Source organism: Gouania willdenowi, chromosome 9 (assembly GCF_900634775.1).
Source record: "Gouania willdenowi chromosome 9, fGouWil2.1, whole genome shotgun sequence".
Classification (NCBI taxonomy): Eukaryota; Metazoa; Chordata; class Actinopteri; order Blenniiformes; family Gobiesocidae; genus Gouania; species Gouania willdenowi.
The window spans coordinates 23,823,862-23,850,949 of NC_041052.1; the positions used below are offsets into that span (position 1 = coordinate 23,823,862).

The 27,088-nt window shown below is 38.6% G+C and overlaps 2 protein-coding genes across 2 annotated transcripts in view; both read left to right on the top strand.

The window, feature by feature from the left end:
* gapvd1 (GTPase activating protein and VPS9 domains 1) overlaps positions 1 to 27,088 on the top strand; it is a 748,782-nt gene that overhangs the window by 132,208 nt on the left and 589,486 nt on the right. The window lies entirely within an intron of this gene.
* grk5l (G protein-coupled receptor kinase 5 like) overlaps positions 1 to 27,088 on the top strand; it is a 42,698-nt gene that overhangs the window by 2,348 nt on the left and 13,262 nt on the right. Inside the window, exons 2-3 of the mRNA XM_028456987.1 lie at positions 22,014 to 22,109; positions 22,198 to 22,310. Of these exons, the coding sequence (XP_028312788.1) occupies positions 22,014 to 22,109; positions 22,198 to 22,310 (209 nt within the window). The remainder of the gene's footprint in view (positions 1 to 22,013; positions 22,110 to 22,197; positions 22,311 to 27,088) is intronic.

Below are 27,088 nucleotides of genomic sequence, written 5' to 3' on the forward strand. Positions count from 1 at the left end.
GAACTTTAATTACTACTGGCCTAATTCTGCAATTTAGTACCAGCTTCTCGTCTCACATTTGTTGCTTCTATATTAGGAGAAATGACCTATTACCTGCTCTCCGGTTGGTCCTCCCACTAGGGCTGGTAATGGTATGAAAGAATGACGTCAAGACTCATGACACTGTAGCCCAATGACTGACCAGGGAGAATCAGCAATGCATTAAATGTAAAGAGCATAATCAAACACCTGTGAATGGTGAAAGACAAAACTACTGTTACAGCCTGAAATATTTGTTCACCCAGCGAGCAAATTATAGCAGCCAGAAAACCAACTTCATGGTCGTTCAAAGAGGCCCTTTGTTTCTATCAGTGTAGCTCTTACGTCATGTTGCTAATGTACGACCTTACTGATAGAAGGATAGATAGATACTTTATTCATCATTTCACATGATCTCACACTGACCACATGCTGAGGAGCTACTGTCCTCTAATTAGAACTGACCCAGAACAGAACCAAATACCCGAGGCAATTAGAGTAGATTCCATGTTCCATTGGTTTAATGGAATAATTTGATTTGCTCGAAGATTATCAGTTCTCCAAAAACAGGATGCAGCGAACATATTTATGATGTGAAAGAGCACATTCTCATCATTGATTATTCTATCTTCCATATCACTAAATTCAGGGTCAAGACAGAGCACAACTGAGACAAGCTGCCGGTTTATATTGACGCCAACCTCACAAGGCTGCCAATCACAGATTCACCCATTCCCTCACTTAGAGAAACTAATCAACCTGTCACACGTGTTATTGGTTTGTAGGAGGAAAATAAAGCACTTGGATAAACCCATGGGTGCTCGTGAAGACACACAAACTCGGTGATAAATGTCTTTGATTCGCATGATGCCATTTTTGTTCTGGTTTGTTTGTGTTCCTTGTGATATAACTTCATTCTGCAAGACATTCAGATTTGGCTCTTGAACTCCAAAACTCTAGAAATATGTTGGGAAGTTACTTTAACAGAGTTTTTGGGGGCACACTGGGATCAGTAGTGGATGAGAACAACTTTTGGATGAAACACATAGTTTTGAAAATGTTAGGGATCGAATATACACCAAATGCACCATGTCTGCGGAGAGGTCCTGAAATGTTTTCATTGGCTATTTTTTCAGTAATATATACAAGAAGGAGAAAGACATGCTCTGAATAATGTCATTGGTCAGACTGGATGTTTGTTGAGTTGGAGCCAAACACAGCCAGTCCGGGTGAATCAAGCTTCATGAATTAATAAGAGTGCTTAATGACCCATGACAGCTCTTGCTTGTCCAGCTGCTTCATTGGTGCTCATCCAGTCTCTCTCCCGACTGTGTGGGAGAGAAAGAGGCCTTTTACTATTATGTGATGAGATGGTCCTTTGAGTTAATAGCTGCAACACGACTTTCTCATGGTGCTGTAAATGCAGCCGACCGCGACTGGTTCATTAGAAGAGCTTGTGGGATTGGAAGGGTTTGTGGCAGTGTACACACTGAAAGATGGAACATGGTATGAGTGCGTTATTGGTTGTATCTCTTCACTGCTGAGTCATCAGAGGTTTAATATTACAGGAGCCAGTGTCTAATGCTGAACAGGTCCCTGGATGCTGACGGTAACACTGCTGCCTTTCACTTGCTTCTACAGTGGAGTACAGTACACTGCTGTGAGAGAGAGAAAATGACGCCAATAGTCTATTCTTGTTTGTTTTTATTTTAGTGCATCTCCAGTCAGAGCTGAACTGAGTTTTCAGAATCATCTGTTAAACACAACAGGACACAACTGTGATCTTTGGCGTGTTTACGCAAAGGGTTTTCTCCACCCGGATGTGTCCAACAGCATGAGCAACAGAATGAGACATTTCAGTCATCCAGGTTTATGTGTGGCATAATCAGTAACTGCAACTTGGCTTGTTTTGTGTTTCATTTCATTTATGTATTTTTCTTACCTTGTCTGCACATGTTGTCAAAGGTCAACACAACATGAAGTGCAATCATTTTGCGATAGCAATGCATCTTTTATTACTGCAATACAATAAATGAATTGATTTTATTGCATAATTGTGACCAGCCTTCTCTAAGGAAGAGTAAGAAACACTTCATTAGAAGGTAGAATATAAAAAGAGAGGGAAGTGTTACACCCAGGTGAGGGGGAAGGGAACGGGGAAGAGCGAGTCAGGGTAGCAACGGGTGTGCTGAAACTGATGAGTAGCGGCACTGACGTCACGATCAACAACCAGGGGGGTGGCAGCGCACCGAAATGTTCATTCTTATTTGGTTTGCTTACTACTGTTTACGTCGGAACCGGTGCCATATTGATACTGCGTTTCGGTATCCAACCCTAGGTAGGACAAGGGACGGGGTGCGGAAGAGTAGACTATTTTAAGGTGAGAGTGCAATGTGATGTTACAGTTGTCCATACTGTGTTGTGTAATCAGTTAAGCCAATTTGGTGACAACTGTGTGGTTTTGTGTTAAAAAAATTCAAAGCAGGCCGCCCCATACAGTTACCTCGCCATATGTTGTGTCAGCGATGACTTTTCTTCTGGAGGCGTTCATCGTTGATTCTGAGGCCTTGAGATAGCTTCAGATTAAAACCAGCTGGCAATTGTAAAAACTTTGAGTTCAAAGATAATTTACATTTCAATTGGTGTTCTTTGTCCATCACTTAGTGGGAAAACTTTATTCATTTTTACTTGACTGACAAAAAACATCCCTCAGTCACAACATCCTATTAGGTGGTTGCTTTAATATTTAAAGCTAAATGTTGTGATCTACCATCACTTGGATGCAGACCATAAGTTATTTAATGTGATTGATTGTTGCATAACAAACTGAGTGGGCTCCTGCCATTTGAGCTCCATCTTCCTGTGTAGCCGCCCTCCGGTCTCTACGCACTTTGATACTTTATGGATGATGAGTATGCAGTGAAATGAAACACCACGCTCTCTGCCATAGTCATCCAAGTATCCTCTCCCAGCTGCAGCACCTTGTAGCTGGAAGTGCTGATGTGCCAATGTTGAGGGCTTAGATGTGTTTTCGAGGGGAAAAAGGGAGGTGTGTGTGAGGGGCTCCACTAACAGCAGATCAAAAGCAACATACTGTAGGCGTTGCGTGCTAAAATGTTTTGTTGCTTTGTGGCTGACAAAGAGGCTGAGAGTGGGGGCAGATTTCATACCTGCTATGACTGCAGATGTATGTCTGTTAGCAGACGAGGGGTGTGGGGGTGAATTCCTTTCTTTAAATGTAACTTGAACTTAACCACTGTGATGTGAGCAACATCATTGCAATACACCCTGAGCTTATTATGGGCGTGTGCATATGTGTGTGAGAGCCGCCTGCTTCCCCCATTCACAACTCTCGCTGGCAGCAGTCGTAGATTCCAGTCCAGGCAAGAGAACGTCATTGGCTGTGCAAGTGAATGAGAGTAAGGGGGAAAAACTGCATTGCTGCATCCAGATGCCTTTCTTCAGTCGCTGTAACGGAGAGTGTGCATTTGCTTTGAACCACTCGGACACATTCCGCTCTATTGACTTTCTTATTTGTGCTTGAGTGCTTTTTCAATGTTGTACACACACCACTACGAATTCAACTTAGAGGAGTTTTTCTTCCCTACAGCCATAATTATGAAACTGATTCAAAGAGAACAGGACAGAAGGTTAGAAATATCTGCTTCCTTGATTTACTCAAATATAATTTATAAAATTATTCTCAAATAGCAACTGTGATGTCATTTGATGATCAATCACAAATCTAGTCCAATTACATGCATGTCAGGGCTGGTAAATAATAGATGAAATGATTATGGCGTTAATTGAAATATGAAGTTTATTTGTGGTTAAACATTGAAATCTTAAACTTGAAGACAACTTGACTTGATTTTACCAAAACAAGTCTGTGACTCACGAGTTAGCATCCATGAGTATAAAGTATCAACCTTTAAGTTGGATAAATTGCTTAAAGCAAGTTCAAAATTGTATTTTTAGCTTAATTCTACTGCTAACTAGGGATGTCCCGATACAACGTTTTCACTTCCCATACGGTACCGATATTGCAGCATTGAGTATTGGCCGATAACGATTTCGATCCGATACGATATCAGCACAAATCATACATACTTTTATTACTTATTTTGTGGTGTGGAATGTTAGAAATGGGTTGATCATGTGATGTTATTCAAATAGAGAATAGTCAACAATTCAAGTTCACTTCAGTTATTTTTTACTGTCAGTATTTGGTGGGAACAACTGAGGGTGGGCACAAAAACAACAAAAACTTCTAGGAGCACTTAAATTGGAGATTTTAGATGCAGTCTGATAAAATCTGATAATCGTTTTCTGGCTGATATCGGACCGATATCCGATATCAATATTGGATCGGGACACCCCTACTACTAACCCATTGCAAAGCATCTGTTAGTATAAATATGTTACTTTTTTGCTTATTATTTTGTCTCCCCTTGCCATAAGGCCTCTTGGTTGGGTACTCCTATATAGTCGGCATCAGGAAACAACAGACCACCAGCATTTGTCTAAGCAAAGGAATTCATGATGAGTGGACAGTGTCTCTCAGCTCGTGTCATGGGGGTAAAGAAGGGGAACTTCTAGGTTTGTTATGTGATTCCACAGCAAGTCTAAGCAAGCGGAGGTAGCTGCCATCCAGTGCAACTGACAGACATCTCGTAAAACAAGCTGGTTACTTCAGATGCTTTAAACCTTACCTTCATGTTTTTTCTGTAGGTCTCGTCTAAAACAAAGGGCAGAGTCATGCAACAATGCAATCTATTTTTATTGGGTATAGAAGAGCCTTTTTTATTCTCAGTTCTTACACCTCTGTTTATAATTGATACACTTTTGTGACTTATTTTCTCTTAAGGTAATGAGAATATTTGCATCTTAGTTTAATTTAGTTAAATATACATATACCTATTAGCTAAATGTGGCCAGTGGAAAGAGCAGGCCATCATATAACCAAAGGGTTGGTGGATAGAATCGAAATGTCTGTTGTGTCTGTGTGCAAGACGCTCGACCCACAATGTCTTGGACAAATATCAGTGACTTAAGGTCAAAGGAACTCTGTTGGTTAAAGCTGTCAGACACTGACAGTCTGTTGTACTGTCAAGAGTAACTTTGGCTAAGGATGTAGCTTTCCTCCACTGGTATGATTGAGTAACTGAACTCCCTGCCTACACTACGAGTATTTATTTGAAAAATAAATAGGGTTTTTGTGATGACAATCAGTGCTTTGTGCAGTATTGTATACACTAGAATGAATTAGCATTATTTTGGTTATGTTTAAGTTGCAGGATCACCTATAATTTTTTTTTAATCTTATAGTCAGTGTGAATTTGTTATATTCAAATAGCTTACCAAGATTAAATCCAAGGTTACTTCCCATTGTACTGAATTTGTTTATTTTTTGTTAACAGCAGTACCAGGGAATCAAATGGGTAGCCTAAAGCTAAATGCTAATATTAGCATTCTTATGCATCTAGCTAGCATTATCACGCACACTTAATACCCTAACATTATTAACACATTTAGTTTAAAATACTAGATATGGATTGGATAAATCAAATTTCAAGCATCCTTTGGTAACAGAAGTTAGTATCTCTAAGTTGCTAAGAATTTCGGCTTTAAAAAAGCTAAAAGCTTTTTTGGGAGGGGCTTTTTTTCCGCATTTTCATCATCTATACAAATGGTATCGCGTGGATGTTACAAAGTGAAGAAGCAGCAAATACTCATCTCTACTTTGCCACCGGACAACAAGGCTTGTTGTGTTTTAGGTAGGAGTATGACTCATTTTTTTCATGAGTGGAAATATTCAGCTCTTTGGCTCCTACTATCTCTATTGTTATTGCTGGGGCTACCCACTCATAGAGCATACGTGACTCCATTGGATGCAACAAGTTCAGACCAGTTCTGCAGGGGACGTTGCGTTGAATTCTGGGAAATATAGTAGATATTAAAGTAGAAATCGAAAAAGCAGCTTAAGGGGAAAGTAGATGCGAAAGAATGATATATACACTCATCATCAAAGTACTCACTCCACAGCCCATCTTTGATTCCGTTGTCGTATACACTGTAGGTGATCACTTATGCAGCATTTGGATTTCATTGGGTCTTGGTGTGCTTCCTGTCCTCTCTTTAATGGAACATCCTCTGAATATTTCATGTGGAAAATTGCTGTAATCAATACAATAACTTTTAAACCTACCTCTCTAATGTCTACTGCTGACAGAGATGGATGTTTGACTGTGAACACTTTCATTCCCTCTTCATCTATGCTAACACTCTCCAAAGCCAGACAGCACTGTCTACAAACAGCTTCTGTTTCAAAAAGTGGTTCAGAAGTTGAGTCTTCCTTCATTGATCAGTATTGTACATGTAACCAGGTGTAAAAAACTTTGTATATCACATATATTTTACAATATAATTAAAAAAGACTTGCATCTAAATGGTAGGGTGTCCCGATACAACTTTTTCACTTCTGATACAATACTGATATTGCAGCGTTGAGTATTGGCCGATATCGATCCGATATCAGCACGAATCGTACATACTTTTATTACTTATTTTGTAGTGTGGAATGTTAGAAAAGGCTTGATCAAGTGATGTTACTAAACAGAAAACATTAGTCAACAATTCAAGTTCACTTCAGTTATTTTTTATTGTCAGTATATTTTGGGAACAATTGAGGGTGGGGAAAAAAACTAAAACTTATCAGGGAGCTTCTATCGGAGATTATAGATGCAGTCCGATAAAATCCAATGTTCGTCTTCTGGCTGAAATCTGACCGATATCCGATATCAATATCAGATTGGGACACCCCTACTACATGGTGCATGTTTTTTGGACACCTTTGGACATTTATACGTGCTTGAATGATACACAAATCAGCTTAAATATTACATGTACTGGTATGTGGGAGCGAATTAATGGTTCATAAGTCAGACACAAGGACCTTGCTGTTGTACCACTTAATGCTAAATGCACTTAGCTTAGCTTTCCGAATTTGGCCATTTCACAGAGGCAGACCTGCATCAATTTATTTCCATTTGGCTGCAAGCACATGGGTTAGCTAGCTTGATAGTTAGCCATTACTCATTGTTTTGTTGTTCTGCTCCTAAGTGGATAACACAATCGTCCTTTCTTTAAAGACTCTTCAAACTGCATTACATATAGGTAAAACATAATAAAATATGAACAGTTCCATATCTTACCTACTTTGCTGTAGATAGGTAGACATTTGTGCTAAATTAATTCAAACCTTGTCGATTCACATGTATGATTCTAATCCCTCACCATCGTTTCTGTGAGAGTTTGTTTAGTGTACAGTGTGTACATGGTATCTACTCAGATACAGCACACCATGCTGTCCATAGGATTAAAACCTCTATTTTTTCCCATGTTCTGCTGAAATGGAGGCAATAAAAATGAGATGTGGGCGTACAATACACTAATCACGACTCTATCAAAACATTTGTGAAGTTGTGCAAACACCATAACTCTGTCAGAACGCGAGTGCTCTGTTACAGCTACCTTGTAAGTGGACTATGCTCTGTCCTCCTGGATTTTTATGGGTGAACAAACATCACATATTACCCAGCATGCTCTGCACAGTGCGTGAGCCTTTGATCACTTGGCCCGCCGTAGGGTTATATAATTTCAGGGAACTCACCCTCGCATACATTCACATTCCATGTTTAGTATATTAATGGAATAGGAAACGTGTGGCACCTTACTGTCCCCAGACAGGAAATGTGCCCTGTTCCTTCTGCTGCTTTGGTGAAGATTTCTTCCTTTTTTTTTTCTCGCACAAAATAGCTTCCTGAAAACCTACGTGGCTCCTACGTGAACACATCCAAACTCACAGACACCATGACACAAGTGACAACTGTCACCGCCCACCAGCTTTGAGGTCACTGACCAGTTTGTGCACCCCAGTTTGTGTTGGCATGCTGCCACCTTCGTCCTTGGGATAGAAGTTATTTATAGCGATAATGCTTACAAGGCCGTAAAGCTTGGAAAACAGACTGAGCTGTCTGTATTCTTTCTTCAAACATTGATCTAATAATATTAAGATCAATCAGTGTGCGCACATACACTTAACAACTTCCTTGTTCAGGCTAAATTAGATGACTTGTTATTGACAAGATAAATTACTCATTATGTGCAGCTGAAAGCATCAGCCCTGCTGATAAGATCTGCCATTGTCCCTGACTGATTTTGACTTTATGACCCCGCAATAAGTGGTTCAACATGCGACTCTTGTAAGAATAGTGGAGTGTTGTTGCCAGGTGGGAGCAGTACGTCACACGTTTGCCTACAAGTATGTTTGCAGTGGACTTGGCTCGCTGCTCTCGTCGGGGATGATACCGAGGCGAACATGGACAGAGGTTGTTCAGGGTGATTATAAAGTGGCTGAACAGAGAGACCGACGTGACATCATGGTAGAACAAGGCCAACAAAGAGCGTCTTCCTGCTATAGTCCTCCCTTATGCTCAGGTCAGGCTAACATTTCCTCCACAGCTTCCTGTGGCATACAGAACACACACACACACACTCTGCAATGACTAATAGCAAATTATGAAATATTTACCCCAAAATACTTACGAGTACTTATTTGTATGATGTTATCTGATTAGAATTAGAATTAAAATAACAAGGCTGTGGCATAGTAACAGATTGACGTTTACAGAAACTTTAATCAAATGCCACGTTACTAAGCAAACTGATAGAATTAGTAGAAAATATAAAACACAGGTCTCAACATAGAGATACTGTATATTCTACGGTGGCTGTAAAAGCTCGCAACATAAAACACCTTGACAGCATCTCAACACAGAATGACTAACGCCACAAAGCAACACAAAAAGAGAGCGCACACAAATACAAACTCCACAACCACAACACAGAATGACAAACGCAACACAAAAAGAAAGCGCACACAAATACACACCCCACAACACAACATGAAAGTAGTCCGGTAAAAATCCACGAAGAAGAGGGATGTTAACGTTGGTGTCAGTGCCTGATCCTTCTCGTCACTATTTTTTCTTGGATTTTTACCAGACTGCAGCTGCTTTCGTGTTGTATTGTGAGCTTTTGTGTTTTGGGGTTTGTATTTTTGTGCGCTTTTGTTGTGTGTCGCGTTGTGGCGTTTGTCATTCTGTGTTGTGTTGTGAGCTTTTACGGCCACCGTAACATTCTAATCATGAGCATTTGTCTTTTTTCTGTTGTGGACGCCTTCTCACTTACACATTGCCACAACAGGAACTGCTTTACTAACCAAAGGCCGGATATAACATGATATATAACGTTCAAAAAGGAAATGCTTTATTGTTATTACATAAGACGACTGGTTTGCTACATCAAAAGATCTCAAAATCAAAAGTAGTGTAAAACAATCAGTGCACTGTGTATGCACTGCACTAAATGTGACTCAAGATTCAATATTTCTGTATTCTTTGTGGGAGAAATGGACTGGTTAGACCTGTCACAGTTCGTCCCATCCTCAGTGATATGAAATGCTATTACCTGCCTCATTTCCAGGTTTATTTTAGCAGGTCGCAGTGCTGACTTGGCTAGATCGGGTTTAAAGCTGTGCCATTCTGCTCTCCTCAAACTACCAGAAGTACTCATCACTAACAAAAAGCAATGTGATCTCCACAAACTAAGCGAAAAGATTTACATTTGACTTGAGCAAAAATTACTTGGATTTTCACATTTAATTAAAGCTGCAATATGTAATTTTTTGGGTGTTGTTTGGTCAAAAATCCATGATCATATTTGTGCATACTGTGGTCCAAATTGTTCTGAATAGTGTTGTTACTATTGCAACAACACATCATCAGTAGGGTAAAACTAACCTGTCTCACGACGGTCTAATCCCAGCTCACGTGAGTCTCTGCTCCTGGCGCTGTAAATGAGCTTTAGAAATACAGAAGCGTCACCCTAGACTTCAGCCAATCAAAGATCTTTCTACCAACAGGGCGATATCATGAGCTGTTTTAAGTATTAGTATTGGCTGCTCGAGCTGCTGGTCAAAAGTCGACGCGCGTTCACACTCTGAGAGTAGGAATAGTCTCATGGCAGATATTTAAGTAGAAGTCTCTAACGCGGCTTTTAGCACAGCAGTTACATGGCAAAGCAAGAGGATAAAGGATGACTGAGGTGGAGAAGCAACAGAATAAATGCACAAACGTGTTCAGGAGGAACAGACTCCGGGAAGTTCCTCTGACTCCGTGTGTCCGGTGGACTGCGCACGATCCACTTTCTGTCAGAGAGAGAGTGAAAACTGAGTCAGAGAGAGAGTGAGAACAGACGGGATGAATAGCTTGTAAAACCTAAGAGGAACATTATCTAAGGTGGAGACAGAGAACAGAACCATTTCATTTGCAGTGTGTAGTCTGTCTGCTTTGATCAGCTGGGCTCAGGAGGCGGAGGTGCGGCTGCTTGTGTGTGTGGAGCAGCTGTGAGCCTCTTAATGTCCTCACAGCAGTGAGTGATACGTGCTTTCATGTCTCTAAAACATCAGAACACTTTCCAATAACACAAGATAAAGTTCCTACATTTGTTAGTAGTCTCTATGGAGAAAACATTCACAAAGAGTTCCACAGTGTGCACGTGTACGCAAGCGTTTCCAAGAAGACCTGCAAGTTTTTCAGGGGGGAGTGGGGAGCGTAGAGCGCCTCCCAATTGTACAAACTGCAGCTTTAATCAATCTTTGTCCACGATCTGCTTGTTGAATTTAATATACTAGTGCAGTGCCCGTAGGAAGTATGTATTGCTATAGAAAAGTGGGAGGTTATGTAGCTTTTCCATGGATGGCCAAATGAGGTTGTTTGAAGGTGGGACGTCAGGGACATTTAGGTTTGTTGTGAAATGTGTAGAGTAGGGATGTAACGATTAATCGTAAGGCAGTTAAAAATCGATTCATAGGTATCACGGTTGATATCGATTTTCTGAAAATTGAATCGCAGTACTTTTTTTAACCAGCAGAGGGCAAGTGTACAAGTGTAGGCGGCGGGCGGAATCTGCTAATACTTTCTTTCTGGCCGCCTTCTACTCTTAAATATGTTAATAAATGATTCATTACCCCTTTAGCACCGAAAGAATATCTAATATTACTTGAATATCTGTAAAAGTCACGTTTTTCTATTAGCTCTGTCTGCTAGCATAGCTTCTCTTCTTCACTGCAAGAATTTCTGCATGCCAACCGACCACAGGGTTACCAGCACCCTCTGCTGGTCCAAACAAATATGACGTAAATCAGTGTAGTCACGGTTTTTTTTTTAAAGTCCAATTGTTAAGGCACAAAATACATTTTCAGTTGCACTTTTAAAAAAAAAAAAGAACTATTATGCAGTTTTGCATTGTTTATTATAGAACCAGAATTTTAATTAATAGGCTTTATTTTCATTTCTATTATTCCTTTATTTATTTAATTCAAGATTTATTTTTAGTTAAATTGCATTGTTTTGAATAGTTTATCAAGGGATTCTTTTGACAATGAAATATAAAAGGAAAATAATACAGTATTTTCTAGTTTTTTCCCAAAAAAAAATTTGTCTACATTCCCATGTTGTAAAATAAATCGTGAGAGAATCGTATCGTGAACCCAGTATCGTGAATCGAATCGTATCGGGAGTTGAGTGAATCGTTACATCCCTAGTGTGGAGTGAGAACTTTTGTGTTTTTATATATTTTGGCTTATAGCAAGGACACTGTAGAGAGTTGAAACCCATCTATTCTGATTCTAGTGTGTTGTCCTTGAGAATCCGGATCTCCTCAGACAGAAACAGACTCGATCCGGACTCGTTTAGTGTCATTAATCGACAACAGTCAGTTTAGATGCACACGGAATTTGTAAAGCATTTATGAAATAATTTATTAACTGTATAATTGCAGTCCAAACAAATCTAGCGTTGCACACCCTTGAACCAAGCAGCAGCCATGTTGAAACTCTCAGGTCAGTCTGATCTTTTCTTTTCTTGACTGCAAAAGAAAAAAGAAACTACAGGATTCAGTTTAATATTGGCAAATGAAAATGATGTTTTGTTGAGAGTTAATGAATTTGTCTGCTGTCATTGATGTCCACCTTCACCACTGTTATCATCAGTAACTATCTAAACTTTGAGGAACACACGCGCTCACACGCACACACACACTCACACAGAGACATTCTTCTTTTTCTGTGCAGTTTTACAGCAGTTGGCAACCAAGGCAAGGAGCATTACCGCCCACTATTAAATCCTAAATCCTATTCATTAACCCCTTTTGCTCAAGGAATGTAATAAGTGCTCTCTGGTAACGTACAACATTATTAATATTGAAGTGATGAATTCCCTCTCTTTAATTCCTCCTTCATCTGAGTTCTTTCCTCATTATACCTAATTCAACTAAATAAAACATGTAAAACAGACTCCTCCACCAAACACTGCTTATACAATCCTGTTTCATGCTTACCTATTAGGTATAATGTATTGTTCAAATTAGTATGACCCAACAAAATTCTATTACCGACTGTTTGTTGTCATCTAGTTTTTCCTAACTTTGGAGCTGTTTTTTGTACTGTATCCATTAGGTCAAAAAGAAACCTTCCCTGTGTTTCTGTTCTCCATCTTTCCTGCCACTGTTCCACAACCATAGTCCATATCATTAGATTCTGCCTCACTTTTGTTGAGCGTCATATTAACCTCAAAAGTACTTCTTGCCAAGGTTTGCTTTGCCAATTTATCTGCTGCCTCATTCTGCACTATGCCTGAATGTTCAGGGACCCACATAAAGACAACAGACACACCTTGTTTGATCATTTTTTAATGTAGCAACAATACTTGTCTTGTAGAGTTAAAAGACTGGAAGCTTTGGAGGACAGATATAGAGTCTGAACATATGAAATTATATGATTGCTTGGTTTTAGCCACCCATTCTAGGGCCGTCAAGATGGCCAACAGCTCCACTGTGTGAACTGACCAGCAAACTGTAGGTCTAAATCCCCCTGCGTAAGAGGTAGGACTGATGACATCTCTCTATAATACATTGGAACATTGGAATATTAGAACATTAGAAGATTAGAACATCGGAATGACATCATCACCGTGGAGGTAGGACTGATGACATCACTGAAGATTGGAACATAGGGATGACATCATCACTGTGGAGAGCTAAGACTGATGGCATAATCACTGAGTCTGTTGACTCAGGAGGTGGGGGTGGGGTGTCCAAACAAATCTGAAGTTGCACACCCTGGAACCAAGCAGCAGCCATGTTGAAACTCTCAGCTCTGTCTGTCCCTGAACCACAAAATAGTGTGTGCGATTTCCCTGGTTTAATTCTATGGGACATGTGCATGATAAATTGATAAATATATTTTGTACCAATGCTGCGGTTTAGGTAGAATCTGATAAAAGACATAAATTCGTACAAATAACAGTATTTATTTATCATTTTGTTTGTGTGCGTGTGCGCGTGCAAGTCCTACATAACGGATGCCCACATTCAGTATGCGGAAGCTGTTAAAGTTTTAGCTCGATCAGGAAGATATTGGCACCACACACGCACGCACACAGCCGGTCCTGTAATTAATAGATACATATACATAATCAATTTGTTCAAACACTGAATGATAAAGCACTTGAGAAGTGGTGCTGACACACCACGGTCACAATAGAAATGGAACAGAAATAAAACTTGAATACAATGATTTCTTAATTTTCAATTGCAGTACATTTTATTTTGACACCATCTGTTGGTTTTGCCTGAGTTTAAGTCGAGGCCAGCAGTTGCAACAGGGAAAAATTATGTTTGGCTTTCTTTTACAACACATATTTGGTCAAGACTTGGATAGTTTTGCATTGCAAGTTGATAAATCTCTGTTGCATTGGAGCGATGACGTTGTGTAACATCTGGTTTATTCTCAGAAATAGAAAGAGGCCAGTTAAGGAGAAAGATTATTTTCCTGCTTTTGAGTTGTGATAGCAGAGCACTTGTTTCTAATCATTTATATCTTCATCCTCCATATTTACCCTCATCCTCTGTATATACCAGCCATGCCACCTGCAGTGTGGTTCACTAAAAGCACATTCTGCAAAGGTGTTATTTATTTTCACACTGGTGACCTTTTTTCTTGGCAGCAAATTGATATATTGCACCATGTCATCAAGATGTTGTGTGTGTGAAAAGGCAAAAGTGTGCAGAGAAGCACTTAGCTGCTTGATAAGCCTAAAGATTGGTCCCTGTGCTTATGCAAATCTCTTTCCTGACCATTTGCTTGATGCATATTCAAGCAGAAATGCCTTGCATTGACGAAACATTATAATTTACCTACAGGTTCACATGCAAATAATTACCAATATATGAGAGGGACCATAGTGTTTGTGCCACAGCCTGGTTACTAGTTAGCACGGCTGCCTTCGCACCTCTCTGACCACAGTTTTGTGAGTCAACCATGAGAACGACATTTAACGGCTTTGACTAAGGAGGTTATGTGTGAAAAAGAATCAGTTGTTTGTGAACAAAGAGGGTCAGTGCAAGCGGGAAAAATGTGTGAAGTGTGTGAAAATAAACCATCCAGTTTCTCACATTTTTTTCCACTCGAGGAGTAATGACCAGAGTGCATTTCTAACATCTCTGATGCTGCAGTCATTTACTGATAGTTTTTACACAGCAGGTGTTGAGGATGTTGATGATAAACTAATTCACATCCGTCCTTCAAACAATGGGGTTTGGGTATCTGAAAATCTGTCCTAGTTAAACACCAAAGAGGCCGTGCAGAAAGAATTCATGTACATTATGTGATCATATAACACATGAAAGAAAAAAACTTTCAGCTTCAAAGTCTAAGTCTATATAATTATAATAATCGGCCTTCATTGTCATATATGTACACTACCAAGGCTGAACGATTAATTGCATTTGCGAACAGAAATTGAGTTTTATGATATCACAATGTCATAAAACGTCAGACAAGCATTGATACTGCCGTGCTGCTTGTCAGTCCTCCTTAAGAACCCGCATGCGGAGCTGACTGATGGGAGGGGCTACTGTAGACAGTGCTCGCCTGTTCGCCTCGCTTCATTAGTAGGCCTGTCTGTAGACGCTATCCACACGCTCTTGTTATTGTTTTCAGCCAAAAAACTGCACATTACAGTAAAACACATGGCTATTTAAGCGGCTATTGTGATTTTGAGTCAGCAAAGTATGTGCCTTCTGCCGTCTGTTGCACCGCCGCCATCTGCTCCAGTGGCGGCGAGTGCTGGCAGGCAAACCCGCTGCTTCGTGGGCCGCTGGGTCGTCTCAGCGTAGCAGTCCTAGGCTGCAGAGGTTTCCTCGCACATCGGCCGCTATCATGCCTCGGCTGCCGGCAACGTTTAGTTCAAGTAGTGACTTGCGATCATATATAAACTTCCAGCTAAAAAATTAATATGGCAAAACACTGCACATACACTGCACATACACTGCACATACACTGCCCACACACTGCACACATACCGCACACTCAATGTGGGGCCAATCAGCAATTGTTTTGCTACATCCAAATGAAGAACCAATGACCATTTCTGCATAATATTTGCTTTAAGGGAGTGGTTGGTTGTAGACTGATGTCTGCAGGCCTCTGTGGTCGCGCCAATGCTTACCTTAAAAAGTCCTGAAATGATTGGTTACATCTGGAAAAAATAAACATGGACATTGGGCAAAATATGGTGTTTTTAAATGATTAGCTATTATGATGGGTTTTGCCTTTGTTTGCCAAATTAGGTTAAGTTTTTAGATAAGTTTGGTCGTTTTTATCAAGGTACCGTCATCCAAATTTACAAAGATTTTGATTGACAAAATCTGTAGAAAGTTAACCAATATAAGCCTGTCACAGCCGGGCATGTATAGCCATAACACAGGAGGGAAACCCAACGTTTTATGGATTAACAAATATCTTTGTTAAATAAACCCACTGACGATCTGCTCCAACAAAGTATCATAAAGAAAGGGCTGCAAGTGTCAGTATAGGACAGGGATGGGCAACTGTTATCACAGCAGGGCCACAAAAATGTGATTGTCTGATATGAGGGCCACATTATCAACATTCATGCCAGTATTAAAAATAATGACCAAAGGGAAAGAACAAAGGGGTTTTTTTGTCATTGTTTGTTGTGTTTTTGTGTATTTTTTTCTGTCATTTTGCGTTTTTACTGTATCTGTCATTTGGGGCATTTCTGCTGGCATTTTGTGTATTTTATGAGTCATTATATGTGTTTTTTGTTATTTCATGTGTGTTATATTTGCATTTTTGTTTATTGTCAATCTGTGACTTTTTTTAATGTTTGTGTTGTTTTGGGTATTTTTTCTGTCATTTTGTGTAATTATTGTTATTCTGTGAGTTTAGGTGGTTGTTTTGTGTATCTGATGTCCTTTTGTGTGTATTATGAGTCTTTTTTGTGTTTTTGTTGCCGTTGCTTTGTGTATTTTTGTTGAAGTTTTGTGTATTTTGCTGTTGGTTTGTGTGTTTTTGTGCGTTAAGTTGCGCTTCATATTACTTCCAGTTTCTTGAATTACAATTTTTGGTGGATTTGTCTTGGGGGGGCGGGGCGCATGTGGCCCCCGGGCCGCCAGTTGCCCATGTCTTGGTATAGGATAAGCATGAGGTGATGGTTATGTGTTAAAATTGGATTAACCAGAGTGTCTCACAAAAATGTCACTTGGTCATAGTTTTAGTCATCCTGCCTTTGTTTCTATTCCCCTTTCATCTGCTTTGTTGATTAAAAAAAAAAAAAAAAAAAAAACTATAATGAAAGGTATTGGTTTGACTTAATCAACACTGGTGAAAACTGCAATCGGACCAGAATCGGATTCTCATGTTTAATTTTCATAAATCATAATTTAAACTTTAATTCCAGGTTCCCGCGGATCCTTGAAAAGTCTTAAAAGGCATTCAATTCATGAATCTAAAAAATAAGGCTTTAATTGTCATTAAAATGTCATAAATACATGTTTCAGAAGTCTTAAATTTTAACATAATAAATATAATTTTATGATTGTAAGTACTTTTACATTTAAACAATAAATGGTGAAATTCAAACATAATTTACCACAACATTGCGCAACAAAACAGTGACGTAGCTGCTTTTGACAGCATGGGGAAATGTACATTCCATGAAAATTCCCTGTCCAACAAAGATTTTTCTTAATGGCTTTTCTTAACGGTTTTTATTTTTTGTATTTCGGTTGTTGTTTTATAGATTTGTGGCTATTTTCGTACTCATCTTGTGTGTTTTTTTTTGTTTTTTTTTAAGTGTTTTTGATTATTTTAGTCTTTTTGTGTATTTTACAGTCATTTTGTAAATTTGTGTACGTTTAATTTGGGAGCCGCCGGTCTGCACTAGACACTGGAAAGAATTCACCCTAACCCTATGCACTGTATATGATGTGGCGGGTTTTTTTCCCCCAATTGTGTTTACTGTGAATTTGTTCTTAAATTTAATTTCAAATGGCACTAAAAAGTCTTTAAAAGTGTTGAATTTAATTTAACTGAAGCTGAAGGGACCCTGTAATAGTTTGCTCTTTGCATTTAAGTTTGATTTTGTAATTTCTTCTTCTTCCGCCTCCCAGTAACAATTTTTGTTTTCAAGCCAAATCAATTGTCCATCAAACTGCAATTGAACCCATAACCTTTTGTATGTCAGTGTAACCTGAAAAACACATAGCATAATTATAATTAATTAGAAATAGAACGAAAGTCCAACATGTTGTAGTAAACCACTAACCAAACCCATACAATTAATAACCAAACCAGAATGGACCAGGTCACGATACTGAGGAGCAGAAGATGATGTCAGGACTGGTGAAGCCAGGAAAGAACATGAATCATGGTGAATAAATAGGAACAGGGCTGGGGGATTTTGCCTGAAATATTTTTTTTCAATGCACTTAAGAATAACTGCAGACATCAGATATATTGTCAAAAGTGCAACTTTATTGCTGTGATTGTCCTCAAGAGTGAAAATGCATAGAACGATACCAAAATAAAAAAAGTTAATAAGGCTACATCATTCAATAATTTCAAGGTTTAAGCAAAAGTGCAACGACAACTTCATACTAGCTGCACGTTTCTGATTAAGAAATCAGATAACTACATATTATAGAACATATCAATAGAAAAAAATAACAAACTCTTCCCTTTGCATCTCAGCATCGTGTGAATACAAACTGAAATATGCCTGTGGCACACATATAACCTACTCAAAGGGTAAACAAATGTAAATAAAGAGGGGGCTGGCTCACATTGTGCTACGGTAACCCACAAGGACAAAACGCGAAAAAGCCCAAGAAACTGTGGTGGGAAAAATAGAGTTTTTTTAAATTGGAGTTTCCTAAATAAAAATCGTTTTTTATCTACAAATTAAATAAATCTATTAAATCGATTTTTTTTGCCCAGCCCTAATGTATTACAAGAATAAGCTGATATCGGGTTGTGTCTGCATTGTGTTGGAGTTGAATACATTGGTGGAGCGCCAGTGTTTGGTACAGTTATTTGACATGGGTTTGACCCCAATTGGTTGTTGCTCTCGTTCACAAACGCCTCACAGTAGCACGAGTGCATTAATTTTAGTACGGTGGCCTCATGGGGAATGACCTTCTCCTCTTGCCTCACTGTTGTGCTTTTTGGCAGCCGCTTTGTTTTCATAAAAAGGGATATAAACGGCGGACCACACAGCAAAGAGAGCTGACGTTGCCACAGAACAAGTGGTGCTTAGTAAAAGAAGTGTGCTTGTTCAGTGCCTGTTTGCTCCACAGTCGTGTTGATGAGGGGCAGGTGCTGCAAGTTAATCATTCTCCCACAACGTGTTTTGACTCGTGGTGTTATTGCATTCATACTTTGGCATTGTCTGAGGAGGTGTGACCGGCTTTGGTGACGTGAAATCCAAATCATCTAAATGTGTAAACATTTCAACTAAAGATGTACTTAAGCTCCCTAAGATTTGTAAAACCGTAAGTATTTTTGCATTAAGTGCTCAGAGTTTGAAAAACTGAGGGCTAAACGCAGAAATTAATGGTTTAAATTAAGTCTTGATTCGATATTCATATCGGAAGTCTGTCTGATATCAGCAAAAAAAATAAAAAATTGATCTGAATCTAAAATCTGTAAAGGATTATTTCGTAAAATTATGTATCTAAAATATTTATTTTATTCTATTTAAGTGTAGACTAGTCTTACTTTTAAGTGAAACTAGTGGTCATTTTGCACTTTAAAAATACAGTATATACATATTTTTGGATTTATTGACGTTACTTTTAAGCGTCATCTAATTTACTTTTGTATTTATTTGTATTGTATTCTCATTTTTAAGATTGAGATTTTTCTGTGACCCTTTAGTTTCTCACTGTGGGATCAATGAAGGTACTATTTAATAAGAAATGCTTCAGTTTTTTTCATACCTACTGTTGCTGACTATTGTTCTCTGTTTGTATCACTTGATCAAGACTTTTTCTAACATGTCACAGTACAAAATAAGTAATGAAACGAAGTATGATTTGTGCTGGTATTGGATCGGATTGAGGTTAGTATCGACCAATAATCAAAGTAAAAACCCTAGTTTAAATCTTACACTTATTGATGAAAAATCAATAAATGTGATGTGTACTTGTAGTCAATTTTAATTGGAAGCTCTTTCAAAAGATCCTATATAATTCTAGGGGTTTTGTTTGGTCATTTTCTTTAAAAGTCCTGTTACAGCAGCCAGGAGGTAAAAAAAAAAAGAGAGAGAGAGACGACTCATTTCATGAGGTGAGACACGGCCTCTGCCATTTTGCTCACCTGGAACGCAGTTGGTGACGTCAGGCTGTTGTATATATACTTCTCTAGTGGATTTTCCTCCTCAAAATTACTATAATCTCCTACGAAGTTTGTCCCCTGATGCTCAGCTTCATACACGCCGTCCAAACAAACATCCTTGTGTTGTCCACAGTAATAATTAAAACAATATTACAGGAAATGTGAAGAAAAGCACGACAGAAACCTAAATGAAAAAAGAAAATCTGAGGAATCTGATTATTACCATGTAAACCTGGTTCCGCTGGAGAGTTTTTTCTTCCCACTGTCGCTAAATGCTTGTTCATGTGGATCTTATTGGGTTCTTTCTACTATTTTGTTAAGCGCTTTGAGATGACTTTGTTGTAATTTGCGCTATGTAAATAAAGTTGAATTGAATTGAAATTAAAAACGTGGATTGTATTTTTTTTTTTGTATAAAGTTGTGCAAAGAAGTACTTCAAATGTGCATTTTTGTTCTTTCTTTTCTTTTAATTAATGTGCACATATTTTGTTTATTGGTAATACATTAAATGAAATGTAATTTTATGTATTAATGATCACTTTTACACATGACCATATTTTATTGTGCCTTTCTCTGTGCTGCTGATTTAATCAAACTTTATGACTTTTAACAAATATGTTCACTAACGTTGCCTTTTGACATTTTTAACTTATGTAAAATAGAATGTTGTTCTGCATACTTCCCAGTAGGGGTGTGTATTGCCTGGCATCTGTCGATACGATTCGTATCCCGATACATAGGTCACAATACGATACGATGCGATATATCTCAATATTAATGTATTAGGTGATTATTGCGATTTATTTTTATTTTTATATATATATATATATATATATATATGACTTAAGAAACAACTAATCTGTAAATGTGTACACCTTCATGAGAACATTATGTATGAAATATATTTTATTGGCATATATTACACTCATTTAACATGCCATGTGCCAACAACTTAAAATAAAAAAAAAATAACATATTTAGTGCAACTTAACTGAGGTATATGTCTAGAACAGCAAATAAATGCAGAAAGTTAGTACTTTCTTTTTAGATTAAAAAAAAAAAAAAAAGTATTATTGTTCTTGTTTTTTTTTTTATTAAAAAAAAACATCAATATGGATGCATTTTGAATCAATCCAAGAATCGTGTGACGTAATATCACAATATATATATACACACCACCCATACTGCCTAATTAACACATTTTATTTTATTTAAACATCTTCGAAGCATGCTTTTGCTGGATGTGTTTAGAAATCACTAGAGAAACATTCATTGAGTATTATGGGTCAGATCTCAACAACAGAGAAAAGCGAGAGGCAATAAAAGTGCAGGATTGATGGGAAAACCTCTCCAGTGTGACGTTGTGCCTCTCACATTCCTGAGTTATTACTTAAAGATGTCTGCTTGTCATTCCGTCTCCTGCTAGGGTGCTATCAATGCCTCTCTCATCACAAATTTCCACTGCGAAAGAGGGGCTGAAGGAAATCCCTGTCGGCTCATTAGTGCCGTCTTTTCAAAAGTGTGAATGGAGACATGGAAGCTGTGGAGCTGTGGGCTTATGGAGCTGAAACCATCTCACAGAAAGACACGGCGGAAATGACTTTAGGTGGTTGTTGGAAAACATTGTGTGGGAACACGTTACACTTCTGAAGAAGAAGAATTTCAAACAGTGAAGGAGGTTAGTTTAGTCATGTGTGAGGTAGTTACAAGTGTGTGATGTTTGTTTTTAAATTGGGGAATAACGTGGCTTTAAAGAGCGGATTCATTATTATTCATTGTCGTGGAATTTAGTCTGGCAAAGTTCTGTTTTTTGATGGGAACTGAGTTTGTCAGAATAAGCTCTCTGTCAGTGTGGATACACGCACGCACACATATAGTAGGAAACACTGTTCCACTTTCAGAGAAGCCACAGAATGAGTAAGAAAGTCAGTGGAGTGGGGAGAGATTTACGGAGGAAGTGCGACGTAATCTATGAATTATATATACACACACTGAGACTATGATTTTATTCAGCGCCGAGCCCACACATGGCCCCCGCCTCGCTCCCACTTCTCCCAGTCATTAGGCCTCCATTCGCTCCTCGGTGATGCAAACAAACTTTGACAACTTTATGAAGTTCTTCCATTAATCGGTTTACACCTCTGCTTTTTTTTTTTTTCCTCCATCACCACAGGTGGAGGAGGCAAGCGGAAAGGAAGGAGCAAGAAATGGAAGGAGATCCTTCGCTTTCCCCACATAACCCAGTGTACTGAACAGGGAAACAGCATCGGTGTGTGTTCGCCTTGGCGTCTGTGTTTGTCTGTTTGTGCGTTGGAAAGGCTGTATTTTAGAGTCTGTGTGCTTTTTTCCTTCTGCAGACCGTGACTATGTCAACATTTGTGAGAAACAACCTATCGGACGGCAGCTCTTCCGTATTTACTGTGAGACCATACCCAAACTGCAGCGATGCATCCAGCTACTGGATGCAATGGTACGCATACACAATAATTCAACAAGTCACGTCACTTTTTACGGTTGGGCTTTAAGTTCTGATTAGGATGTTTCCCTGCATTAAATAAAAATGTTAAAAACTACCTCCTCATACACTGTTTGTTTGGTTTCTAGGGTTTAACTCAGTTTTCCTCTTTCATTGATCTTATTAGTAAGGACTGGTGCTTGTAAAGTTCTACCTCCTTAGCTTGATGTAATGACGCAGTCATGATCCCTATATTTGCATTGTTTTATTAGACGTTTGAATATTAAAAGTCATATGCAAACATGTTGGCATGGGGACGAGTCAACACGAAATAATGTATCCAAATCTCTATTTTAGTCACTAGTTTTGTACAAGGGCAGTGTTTATTCCATTAAAGAAAACTCAAAGATCTGTTAAAGGTGCAATAATAAAACAAGTCCTTAGCTGTCATGCCATATGTGATTATTATTTTTTTTTTTAGACTACATAGTTATATATACATTAATAAATATTTCCGGCCCAGCCAACCTGTAGTACCTATTTTCCACCGTTTGGGTGAGTATCTCTGGTAACAAACATCCATCAAACAGATAAACAGTGCGCTACCCGTGAGGTTTACAACTAACAAACAACTGCTTAAACATCTTCACTCATGAATGCATTACACATGTAAAGCTGATGATCTACATCGACCCGCATGGGCCTGCTGAAAACATTTGTGGGGTGGAGCAGAGAATATTGTCACCTGTACATTCAGTGGTCAGGACCGGGTATATTGCGGAAGTGTCGATTTTACGCAGTAATATGCCACCTGGTGGTGGCAGAAATTGCTTACAAATCTCGAATATTGCACCTTTAAGAAAAAATTCTAAAAACAGAGCAAATTTGCAGAGGACTTGCTCATAATTTCACATTTAGCCACATGTTTTAGGCCATGAGGAACCCTAAGTGCTAATAGGAATATCCATGTTTAATAAATACCTACTCTCCCAGTATGGTGCCCCCCTCCTCCTCTCTTCGTCTCTTACACATCTACACAAAATAGCTCCCACATGACACATATAAATCTGCATCCATCAATGCCCGGAATATCATGTGGGCATGTGATGGTAAGAAAGGACATCATTGTTTCCCGCATCCTCTTCTTCCCTCATCGACTCTAACTGCTTTTAAGCACCCAGCTTTTAAGTGAGCATCACCCTGCGAGGGGGACTTCACCAACTCTACTGGAAGGAATGAATAAGGCCTTATTTTTAAGTTTGCCATTATAAGGATTTACAGAAAAGTTTCAGTGATAACAGTTTGTAATTTAAAGGAGAAGAATTGACCCAATTTTTTTTTTTTAGCAAAGAAGCTATATTTAGTCAGTTCAGTAGATGCTTAAAGTATCTGACAGAGGTGGGAACAAGTCTCATCTCACTGAAGTCCAGAATCGTGTCCCAAGTCAAATCTCGAGTCGAAGCCATTCAAGTACAAGTCAAGTCAAAAGTCCTTTACTTTAATTTAAGAGTAATATAATGTGCCACAGCCACAGTGCCATTTTACTGGGCAAGTTTATTCAACTAATGTGTGCGATTAATTACTTGAACAGAGTAAATATTTGTCAAAAACTAGTAATATAATCTGACACAATGCATTTATAAACAAATCAATTCTTTTTAGATTTAAAAATGTCCACAGTTCCTCTGTTAACCAAACAAACAACAATCATACTGGTAGTAGAATGAGATAATCTTTTCCAAATCAATTACTAATCATAATATCATCTTTAAATCCAAAGGATATCACTCTTGGTATCATTTTCTCTGCTAGTGTGCACACGTCTCAGCCCAGCTTGATGTTTTTAGCTGCTTCCTGATTGGCTGTCAGTTTGTTTAAAGGTGAACCTGTCAATCAAAGATGGAGAGTGCCATCCCACAGGGGTTTGAGCAGACTTATTGCTCATTAATAATAATTTTATTTTTGAAAATCTTTTGTCATGGAGGGGTAGGAAGTGAGTCAATAAGATCAAGTCTGAGTTGAGCCACGAATCATTTGTTTTCAAGTCTAAGTCGAGTTGCAAGTCCTCCGTGATTTTGTCAAGTCGAGTCTAAAGTCATCAAATTTCTGACTCGAATTCAAGTCGAGTCTAGATTCGAGTCCACACCTCTGCTCATCATTAGGAGTGTGACGATATCTCGATATGGTGATATATCGCAATATTTTTTTCGCACGATCGATTATCAATATTGATAAGTTTTGATTTTTTTGATTTTTTGATTTTATTATTTTCAAAACCTTTTCTGCTTTTTCACTAAAATGTGCAGGCAGGTCTTCGCAGAAATTTTGTCACCGGAAACAATATATTGTTTACTGGAATATTACACTATAATGATGTCACTGGTAAGAAAGACCCTATTTTTTGTTTACAGACAAGCACTATTGGAGATACTTATTCATTTACATTGGTATGTTGACAATTATTTACAGAAATGTTCCACTAAAATAGTGTCACTGTTCATAGGACACTTTTTCAATTTATTGTCTTTCAGAGATATTAAATAAAAATTGTATTTTTTCACTTAATCTTTTTTTTCTTCTTCTTGTTATGTCATAGATTATTGTAGATTGATTTCTGACCTATATATTGATAATTACAGTATCGTCCCATCATGAGATTATCGTTATCGTGAGCTTTGTATCGTATCGTATCGTGGGGTACCCAGAGGTTCCCACCCCTACTGACCATTGTCTTTAATGATAAAAGAATGGTGTCTTTTTCCTTCTATATTCAGATTAGCCTTTTCCTCATAGGCAATGTGGTTACTTCTTTGCTTTTACATCCATCATCAAACAGGAGCTAATCATGCAGACATGATTATGGACACTGAGGATGGAGTTTATCCTCGTTCACCAGAAAACAGACACTAATTAGAATAGAATAGAATATAATAGACCATTATTGATCCCCCAGAGGGGAAATTCACACGTTGCAGCAACGACAGAATAGCACACAGTAAGAATAAAATAAATACCAAAGTAGGATAATAGTGGGACATAAATTTGAAAAAAATACAAATGAAATGAAATAGATTAAACATAACAAAACAAAACAACGGCATATAACAAAACACAACAAATGTGCAAATGACAAATGAAGGAATATGGATCGGGAGGGATAGCAGAGTGGTTGCAGTTATTGAGTCAAACAGCGGTGTTGAACAGTCAGTGAGATGGCAGTGAGAACAAAGGAACGCCTGATATACCACTAATTAGTCTGATGTAAATGTTTTGTACGAGGAATGGACACTCTTCTAAAAAAACTGTAATCTGGGTACAACGAAAGCCACAACCCTAAAGCTGAGAGGCAGCATGACTTCCTTTCCACATGAGGAAGGATGTGTGTTATGAGTGTTGGTGTGCTGTAGAGGAAGGGCTGTTCTCACTTTAATTCCTCTTATCATGTGTGCATGTTGTATGTTTGAGAGTTGCACGAGTTCGTGTTTTTGTGCTCGTATGTGGACAACCTCTACACATTCTGCGTGTGTTAGGTTTTCCTGACTTGATGTTCTGACTTCTCTCAGCTTTGATCTGAAGTGTCAGTGACGTCGTGGCTTTTTAAAGCCGTTTTCCCTCTAAGCTTGAAGGGGCTTAACGTGTGTACGTTCTGTATACATTTGTGTGTGTGTGCGTTTTGTAATGGAAAGTTGGTGACGCTAGTGTGACACACTGTGACACCCCAGGACCTTGAGGAATCCCACCGTGTTTACTGTGTGGTTGCCAGGCAACAAATGACCATGTTGAGAAAGCCCAGCGAGGATAATGGGAGTCGTGCCAGCATGCAGCGCTGATGCCATGTTGCTCTCACGCTCTTTAAAACGCCTGAAGTACCGTTGACGAAATGCGTCGTGGTGCGGTGCGTGTCGTCATCACCGTGACACGCTGTTTGTAACTTCAGATTCACGTGTTCACACACACAGCAGCATGTGTTTGTGGGAAAGTGACACCAACAAAAAGCAGCTGCTCTGTCACTCCAATGCAATGCAAATAAGATCATTCCTGCCTGAGACTTTTCTAGTTCTGAGGAAATACATATTAAATGTACTGGAGTGAAAATTTAGTAAGTAACAAATACTTATTTCAAAGTGTTGAGTAATAACATTATTATATTACATGAGACAAGGCTACAAATGGTTGTGCCTTGAGAGTTCTGGAGTTTTGTTGTTCTCGGGCAAAACTCATCTGATTTATGTGAAACCAATGGAAGATGGTGATGTTGGCTACGGGTATTAACACAAAAAAGGGAAAATGACAAACCTCCTTAATTATAGGGTCACTTTTGTTCTGTCCCTTCAGATACTTCTTCATAAAAACATGCAATCAGCATATGCCAGCTTTAATATGCAACTTTGACAAACTGCTTCACCCTTTCTTTACGAAGGAAAGGCACCACAGGTACTTTCTCCTGCTGCAGTTAGCTTTTAAACTTATTGGAACACTGACTCAAATACCTGAGCTATTGCACTGTGTTCTAATCAACACATCAGTGTGTGCCATCTACTCTTGTGTTGTCCACTTGCTTGTTTTACTTTATCCTAGTTTGGCATTTCTTAGGTTAGTTTTGCTTAGTTTAGCCTATCTTGAATTTGTTTGGCTTTGCTTAGGGTGGGTTAGCTTAGCCTGTTTGGCTTAACTTAGCCATTAGAGACCAAGTCAGCCTCTCCCACGGCTTGAACTTCCAACTCAAAATAACACACTGTTAGACATACCATGGTCTGCAAACCATTTTTATAAACACTCTTTAGCTTTTTCCC